The sequence below is a fragment of the Buceros rhinoceros genome, unplaced genomic scaffold (assembly GCF_000710305.1).
Source record: "Buceros rhinoceros silvestris isolate BGI_N320 unplaced genomic scaffold, ASM71030v1 scaffold7218, whole genome shotgun sequence".
Taxonomy (NCBI): domain Eukaryota; kingdom Metazoa; phylum Chordata; class Aves; order Bucerotiformes; family Bucerotidae; genus Buceros; species Buceros rhinoceros.
Window position 1 is genome coordinate 748 of NW_010426256.1, and position 9,084 is coordinate 9,831.

Sequence of the window (9,084 nt, forward strand, 5' to 3'; positions counted from 1 at the left end):
CAAAAGATGAGTAATAATACCATAATTAATATTTACATTATTAGTCCTTTTTGTTACATCAATTGTCCCAATCAATGCTTATAAAAAAAATTAAAGGAAAAAAATTACAAATATCAAAACAAAGTAATTCTAGCAGAGACTTAAAAAGTAACAAAAAAAAACCCCACAGGAAACAAACCATTAGCAGAGTATGTACAGTGAATGTTAACTGTAAGCGGTAACTTTCACTTCATATATTTATTTTGAGAATTTCTGTTCAAGCTTGCATTCCTAAAGATATGTTAAATGACCCACAGAAAAGACAACGGTCTGACTCAAATTACACTGAAGCTTATGAAAATGTTTTTCATTATTTCAGTGAGGTTTGAAATAGGCAACTCAATGGCCCGCTTTTTTCCTATTTCATGTATATTTTGTAGGAATGTTTTAGAGGAATTGAAGATCCTATCTGAAACATTTAAGTATCAAGATTTAGTCTAAGCCTATCATTACAAGAACAATAGTGCCAACAGAACCTGTTTGGGGAAAAAGCACATTTTGTCCTTAAAAGGAAGACTAGGTGACAAGTCATTCCTTTAAGAGGGTGTTCCCCTCCATATCGAGATTAAGATAACTGACTTGGAAATATTCTTTGCACCAAAACTGTAGCAGTGTTTTTGCTTCTATAAAGGAAAAGCCTTAGTTTCAGGTATTTTTCCATGCACAGACGTGTAATGCATTCTCTCCCTCAGATAAGCTTCCGTTGTAATATTCTTCTCAACTTGAAGCTTACAGAGTTCCAATTTTTATAGAAATATACAATGTTTTCTTATAACAAAGAAACAAGTGCAGCATGCTACTTGGATTAAGAGTTTCTCTAACTTTCTCATCACTAAACACAATCATTTGAAATAACAGGGCAAATCAAGACCACAAGAAAAAACGTATTTGCGTAAATTCAGGCTGTTATCTCCTCATTTTGTTAGTAATGTGACAGTACTTGTTTCTTTTTGATTTCTTTTCTTGAGTTATTAAATTCCAGTTCAGTTAAAGCAAGAAGATTTTAGATATGCAAGATGTAGGAAATCAATACCAGTTTAGTCTGGAAGAGGGTATTCTCAATAAACAGACAGGAAAGTGATGCATTTTATTAAATTCAACATACCCAGTTCAACTCGGTGACAAGAGGGGAGCTCCTTTGTTATCATAATGAAATAGCTATGTAACCCTTTGAAAGCAAGCAGCAAACTGGCACAAAGCGTATAGTGGAAATTATAGGCATGGCTGAGGAAAGACTCTGAAACAACAAAACTGCAACCCTAAAGAGAAAGAAAAACATGAGGCACATATTAATTATGTACAATGAATGTAGTGTTAATGGAATAACTAAGACGACAAATAAGCAAATTGCTTCTTTCCACAAACCTCATCCATATTTTTGCAACTTTCAATGGATTGCAATATATTAAAATAGAAGGTTAAACATTTAATATTGTAAGCTTTCCATCTGTGTGTTCCTGAAGCACATAATTTAAAACAATTTTTCTCATTTCCCACATCACGTGGCACACCAAAGTAACTCTAGCAAAGTTAATTCTTTGTCAACTTGTATTTCTGCAGGAAACATAATTCATGCTGCCCAACAACACATACAAATAAAATAGTAAACTGATATATTCTTACATCTGCTGATAACTGTTTTGTGTAGTTATTGCCAAATACCACACTTTCAAGAGACGGAATCACAGAGTCCCTATTTTGCGCTGGTGCGTTCCTGTTCAACCATGTATTCTTCACTGGGCGAGGAAAGCTGCAAAAAGCACAAATAACTGATAATTTGAACATACTGTGTTACAAAACTATCACAGTTACAACAAAATCTTGGGTTTTTTCTTGAAAAGTAGTAGAAGAAAAGACCCTTAGTAAAATCCTAGAAGTTGCTAGCACAGTGGGCTGCACTTTTAAATCCTCTCAGGATAGCCCAGATATCTCAGTTCAGTCTCTGGTAGTGCACTAGGGGAGCAGTGCTTCTGAAGCAGTTCTCTTCCAAAAGCGTGTCTCCAGCTAGTTGGAGGAATTTAAGAAAGTATCGCCCTCAACTGTTCTGTTGCCTTCTCTCACCGTGAAGGTCAGCAGACTCAGTGCTAGGAGCTCTTCCTCATTATTTCCAATGCAAACCTCAACTAATCTAAACAATATTTCTGAGAGTTTTAAGGCATAGAGATAAATTTTGAACTGAATTTTCTGCCAACTTCGCTATGGGTTCTTTACCTCTTAAAGGTGAACCAGCAGCAAGCAGCCACAAAGCTGTCATACACTGCCATTGCTGTCTTCCTAAGGGATGCCTGATGTCTGCCTACTGACAAGAGCCCATCCTGAACCCCGGGAGAACAGAGCACCCTGCAACAGTAGCCTTGTGAGAACAAAGAACTAGGAAAAATGAATGAAAGGTGAATGAACACAGTAAGTGCAGGATTTTAAATAATGGGCAGAAATAAGCAATGACAGATTAATAAAGCGTAGATTGTACAGGACTCCAGAAAAGCAAGTGGAATTACCTCTTCTCTTGCAAAGAAAGTGTCAATACTGGTTGTTCACAAGAGAAGGTAAATGTGGATGCTACTCTGAAAGCACTCAAAAACCCACCCCCTAGGAAAGGAAGGTGTGTGACCTAAACAGAGGAGCAACTGTCACCATGGAAAGCCCAAAAGACAAAGGGGAAAGGTTTTTCAAGAGGAGGTGCTCCAGAAAAGTGAGCTGGATATGGGTATATACGAAAACTATGAAGTATTTGCTGAATATTACAATATGGGGTAGCCCACCTGAAATAAAACACTCTAAATTTGAAGTTTTCTTCCTTTCTCCACCCCAAACTCATTTAAAGGACAACTTGGATCCTTAAAATAGTTTTGTGGACACCAGTGACATTCTACTGTCAAGATAATGGAAGCAGCATGGAAGTTGCTGTTTTGTTTTGCTATCTCCTTAACACAAGCTATAGAAAGTTGAGGCTTAAAAATTAAACAGCATTATTGTAGCATCACTTGAAAAGCCAGAAGCATAGGAAAAAATGTATTAAAATCCTCAGATTTTCTGTTTGACTTTCAAAAAGTTATCAGGGACAAATACATTTCTGACTGAAAATTAGTAACAAAACCTGGTTTTAATTTTCTGCCAATGAAGTGAAGATCAGCCCTACAGCTATGGGATGAATAAAGGTGAATTACTTGAATTTCACTTGTGGTATGGTGTGACAACTTACACTTTACGTACATGCTGCTACTTTAAGTGCATTATTTTATCACATGCAGTCTTCGACAACAATACTAGTGTAAGTGTCCTAAGTACTCCTAAATACTTGTTCCTCTCCCAAATAATGCCACGCCTTTCCTTCAGATGTGCCCGTTCAGTTACGATAAAACCATGCCTAACACGCATCACCAAAACAATCCATCTTGGAGAAGAAAAGACAGAAGAAAAAAAAAAAAAGAAAGAAAAAAAGCCAGTTGAATCCTCCAAACCGGCACAGTCCTACTGCACAGAACAGCTGTCTAAACACACACACAGAGACATACCTTTCATTGGTGACAGGGATAACCTGTGGGAATACCCTAAGCTAAAGGTTTGGACACTTATGACACAGTCTGAATTTGAATATGAAGAACATGAAAGGCAGCAAAGATAGATAGGCTTAAGAAAAAGCTGTGCAAAGAACACTTCACATGTGTGACTGACTGCATGGTCTTTTTCTCACAATTGTTTTTGAGATAGAGGAGTGAGGTAAACAGAGATCGCAAAGAGCAGCACAAGTCAATGAAATAAAAAGACTTCAGTAAAAATTAGACAAAAGCTTTTTTAATGATAAAATTGTCTATTCCATTTACTTTAGAAAATGGTGAATGCATCACTTGCAGACATCATCGCCACTAGAGTAATAACTGCAAACTCTAAAGATAGCTAAAAGAATATGCCCTATTTATATTAATGGCACCTATTTCAGTCACTTACTAGAGTGACCAGCAGATATTCCAGAGTAGGAGAAGGTATAAATATTTATACATATAAATACACATGTATAAATACAGATATTTATATTTTCCTCCACTTCTTTGGTCTTGGGTATTTTCTCTCTTCCACATGATATACTCTTATTTCTAACAAAAACCCAAACTCAAAATTTATTCCAGGTAACTTTGAAAATAAGAAGTTTCTCATCTCTCTGGGCTCTGAATTCCAAAATCATCATAAAGAAAACTATATTTGCCATAGATTTAACTCCTTCCTAAGTATTCTGTTTTTATAACATTTCCATCTAGACACTCAATAATTTATGTACATTTTATTAACAAGAGATTACCTTATCAATGGCTGATGCAGAGCAACCAAAGAAGCATGAACTATAACCGATATGACAGAAAGGTAGAAGTAATCAAACATAACATTGACGTAATGATGAAGGCCCCGGTGTAAGTTAAAGTGCAGCTTTAAAGTTCGGCTACTGACTGGCTGTAGTGTGCTTGGGTCATCTGGTCTAAAAAGAAATTAAAACAAAACAACATACAACTAGAAGGATCATATTTAAAGTGCACATTATTAGTAACTGATGCAGATAGCAATGTAGCATAGGTCTGTACTTTGGAATGCAAAGACATCTCCCCCAGGAAAAAAAAATACAGAAAAAATCAGAACGAAACAAAACAGTTATGAAATCTTAATAATCTTCAGGACTGGATTTCTTTTGTACCCTCCTATATGTCTAATACGAACACACTGCATCTATATATAATACACATTCAATCAGTGTAAAAAGTTATTGTTGCTTTAATAAAATGTTCTATATCTAAACTTACGAATAGTCTGTATCCGTGAAGTGTAGATCTAGTATTAGCAGAAAATTCATTTCGTTAAGAGACTCTTCAATCTAAAAAAAAATTGTAGAAGCATGAAATCTTTTCAGATCCCTTATTTATACTAATCCAAATTGTATATAATGAAGAGTTAATTGTCTGAATATAGTAAAACTGAAAGGCAGATTACCTTCCTCTCATCTAACAGCATTTTAATTTTGAAAATCATCACGTCATTCACAGAAACTTCCTCATTTTTGTAAAGAATCTGAAATGTTTTACTGCAAACTATATTGTCATGAATTGAAGCAGGAAAGGCAAGATCTGTACCTGTAAAGAGAAAGAAGTATTAATACAATTGGCCTAGAATCTGGAAGTCCCAGAGCAGCTAGTAAGTGGAACTATCATTCCTATCAGTTTTACAACCACTATTAAAACCGTAACACCAACATTACCGGCAGTTTCCATTTCAGTCAGCAACTGCTGGAGTTTACAGGAGTCCATTTTGTTCCAAAGAAATACTGTATCAATATTTTTAATATTGTATGTAATTTATATGTAACTTGCTTTTAATATAAGTCCTGGACTTAAGAATTTTTACTTTGTTCCAAATTGGTGTACAGCATTCTAGGCATTAAAAATTCTAATAAAAATCCTGAAATCTGTCTTGTTTCATCCAGCATTCATATTGATTTACAAGGTTTAACCACACTGAGAACTCTTGATTACCTACAAATGTGTCAAAGGGGTTAAATGATATACACCACCCTACTGAATTAATCAAGAACAGAGGTATACATTCTTTCCTTCCGGATCTTTGCATACTACTCTAGCCAGAACAGTTTCAAGTGTATCACCTGAACCTCACATTTCTCATTCAATACAACACTTCCACACTTGCAGTCCAGAGGCTTCAGAGAAGTGCGATAAATGGTTGGGAAATCCTTTCCCCCCAAAAAAGAAAAGGTTAAAAGACTTGTAGAAGAAAGGACAAAAGGAATGGTTTACGACAGTTATTTAGGAAGTATTTAGCATAAATAGGAAACATCATGACAGGCACTATCCTGTAAAATAACACATAAAAGAAGACAGAACTTGGAAGAACAGAAGTGACAGAAATAGTGGCACTTTCTCACCACTTGTCTACAAGCAGGCTCTATAACGTTAACCTTGTGTAAATTAATTGTGTAAACAGGGATGCAAAACACTTTAGAATCATTTTGATTCTTTAAGAAGAATAAGTTACATGAAAAGAATCCACAAAAGGGAAAAAAAAAAGTATCTGCAAAGTTTGTGCTTTACGGATTTGGGGTCTACAGGCATCTGACAGAAGATTACTGCACCCTGCCAGCATTCACACTCTATAATCTTTGTAACATCTTAGTTCAACTTCTCTTCAGGAGCTAGAAACAAGTAAAAATACTGAGGTTTGCGGAAGTGCTGTCATGCATATCATCAATGTAGGTGTCCTGGACAAAATGCTTACAAAGGCTGGATCATTAAAGTCTGATTCACCTGTATATAATGCCACTTCCAGCTTACATCTCTCCATGTCATCCGCTACAGATGAAGGGCAGAGCGGGTGTGGTTTCACATGACATGTCATCTGATATAACTGCAGAGCATCAGCAAAAGGGATCTCCCACTCCAGTTTGATACAAAAGTAGTAACCGGGTCCCACTTCCTCTGCAGCACGCTGCAGCCCTCAGTTCTGCTGACTTCAGCGTAACGTGAAACGGCTCCCTTAGAAGTGAGAGCGAAGAGTGGAAGTGGAAAAGCTGACACCAGGAGCAGGTTGAGCCACATCTATGTGGGCAGCAAGGTCTCACAAACGTGAAGGCAACAAGGCAGAACTACTATTTTTTAAGTCAACTATGTACTGACTGGCCAAGACTATTTCTAGGCTTCCACCCACACAAAAAGCCATCTCAGCGGTGGACGGGAAAATATATTTGGGAACTAATTTATTCTTGCATCGTAAAAATGGACATCTCATGCCTAACCTTCCCCCGCCTTTTTTTTTTTTCCCTGAAAACCAGCCAAGCATTTCAGATAGATGGATGACTTTAGAACAGTGTCAAATCTGAAACAACCTCTTACAGGCTAGAATTACACGTTTTGCTTTTAACTTTTTAGAGTGTACCTCTTACCTCCCTTCAAATTACAAGAATGGCAGGAGATGTTCACAAGGCTGGAGCTAAAGCACACGGCTTGCCCTTTTACATCTGTAACAACATTCATTCTGGGTCCTAAGCAATTCTATAGTGAGCTTCTACAGCACACGAGAAATAGAAATGCAAGAAAACTGGATTTAAATTATCATAGGACTTCATGAAAGCTGCGAAGGGCTGAGCAAGGGGTGGAAGGAGATGCAAAGGAACAGGAAAAAGGGAAAAAACCTGAGACTGTGTATTTGACTTGAGGAAACAGAAGGAAGAGAGACACCAAACACACGGTCTGTGGGAGAAAGAAAAAAAAAAACAAAACACACAGCTATGGTAAGGAAACCATATGTGACTTGTGCAGAAGCTAGGGAGAGCTAGAAGTAGGCAAAATGAGTTGGACTGAAGCGGGAAAACTACGACACTGTCAAAGGGAATAGGATTTAGAACAGGTAAGCATGAGGAAGACAGAACAAGAAATAGAAAGAAAAATACAGGAAGAAGTACCTGACCAAGACAGGATATCGAGAGCAAGAGCTGTTGGCTCCTGTCTAGCCTCCTCTGTGGTTAACACTTCAAATAGTGAGTTGACCCTCTCAGTGCTAGTCCTCACGTAGCCTAAGAGCAGTCTTTTTCTACTAAAAACAGCAGTCTCAGTAACTGGCATCACCACTCTAAGTGGGAGAATTGTGAGTTAGAGCCACAGCATCCAGCTCGGGTAAATTAAGCAAGCAGCTGAAACTAATGAAAGTCCTCAGCAAGACCCAGCAGTATGACATCTGCAAGAATGACAAACATCCTTGTATTGACAGCTTGTACCTTTGTCTCTGCTTTGTTGGAGCACAAACATTACCAGTAACTACCTGATAAACCAAACTGAGGGACTGACCTAAAAAGGACCTGAGGTTTTGGGTTTGTTTTTTTTGTTAAAGTGGCTGATTGTCAGCTGAATGAGTTCCCCAGTTGAGTTCCCTGGCCAAATTAGATACCTGTGTGACAATATGAAGGTAAGGAGTGGACAGGGGAAATCATGGGCTGTTTTGGTTTTTTTTTTTGACAGCACTGCTGATTTAAACTCATATCAAATTGCAGTCTTAATGTTTACATCCTTTATGCATAGAAACAACAGACAAAAGAGCTAACCCCTATATCACAGTTTACTAACAAGATTGCAGCTTTCTGAAGAAATAACTGAAGAGAATTCTAAAACATACCATGAAACAGAAAAATATTTTTCAGCTATACTAAACATATCATTACGGGACACTATTTAAAAAGTATGTTTTACTAAAGGATCAGTTTAGCAGACCACACTAAACTTGGAAGTGGTGTAATCCTGATTCATAAGAATTATATTTATTTATTTCACACAAGTCCAAGAAATATTCAGAAAGCTTGACTAAAATTCAGTATCTACACTGCTGTTCTACTCAGTTACTTTTAAAACAGCCCCCAAAAATGCAGGTTTCAGTAATCTCATATCACATTTTTTCAGACTGTAGCACGTTTTCCTCATTGAAATTCCATAAAATTCCCCCTGACATTTGAAAGCAATTCACTTTCTGCTTTTCACAGCATGCTGAGTTATGGGCTTCACAGAGCACTAACAGGTTTCTCCAGGTTCAGTTTGCCTGGAAGAAACCAAAAGTGAATGCCAGGTTAAAAAAGATAGGGGAGTAGGTAATTCTGTTCAGGAGGTTAAGTTTGAAGACGGCAAGACTGAAACCTTTCAGAGTCTTCTTTCTGGAAAAAAATGGGCTTAGCAATCTGTGTTAGAGTCTGTAGCTAAAGTTCCCCACTACTCTGAGGTTTCTACTTAAATGACCTGACCTTGGTCATCTTAGCCTGAAACATGGAGAAGACTGAGCAGATGACTGGAAAAAACTGAAGACATCAATATATAGGAGTCACCATGTTTTGCTACCAGCAAAGGGAATTATACAGAGGAAAAATCACTAACACATTCTGTAAGCAACTTTTAAGTCTCATTACTAAAAACAAGCTAGTTTTTCAGCAGGTCATCATGAAACAACTTATTTTTATTGTGCTAATAAAATTAAAAACACTTTTGTATTAGCTATAACAACATAAGACAA

The 9,084-nt window shown here is 37.0% G+C and overlaps 1 protein-coding gene across 1 annotated transcript; it reads right to left on the reverse strand.

Annotated features, from left to right (window-relative positions):
• Window positions 1–1,097: 1,097 nt before the first annotated feature.
• On the reverse strand, window positions 1,098–5,330 carry LOC104498095 (protein FAM135A-like). The gene is made up of 6 exons (XM_010141433.1): window positions 5,282–5,330; window positions 5,017–5,156; window positions 4,830–4,900; window positions 4,337–4,510; window positions 1,663–1,789; window positions 1,098–1,298 (listed from the first exon to the last, which is right to left on the reverse strand). Exons 1-6 carry the CDS (start codon window positions 5,328–5,330, stop codon window positions 1,098–1,100), a joined length of 762 nt encoding a protein of 253 aa, XP_010139735.1.
• Window positions 5,331–9,084: the final 3,754 nt, after the last annotated feature.

Coding starts and splice junctions, on each gene's coding strand:
- LOC104498095 (XM_010141433.1), bottom strand. CDS start 5,330: ATGGACTCCTGTAAACTCCAGCAGTTGCTGACTGAAATGGAAACTGCC. Junction 5,157..5,281: donor GACTGAAATGGAAACTGCCG/GTAATGTTGGTG, acceptor TTCTCTTTACAG/GTACAGATCTTGCCTTTCCT. Junction 1,299..1,662: donor CAAAACAGTTATCAGCAGAT/GTAAGAATATAT, acceptor CTTTCTCTTTAG/GGTTGCAGTTTTGTTGTTTC.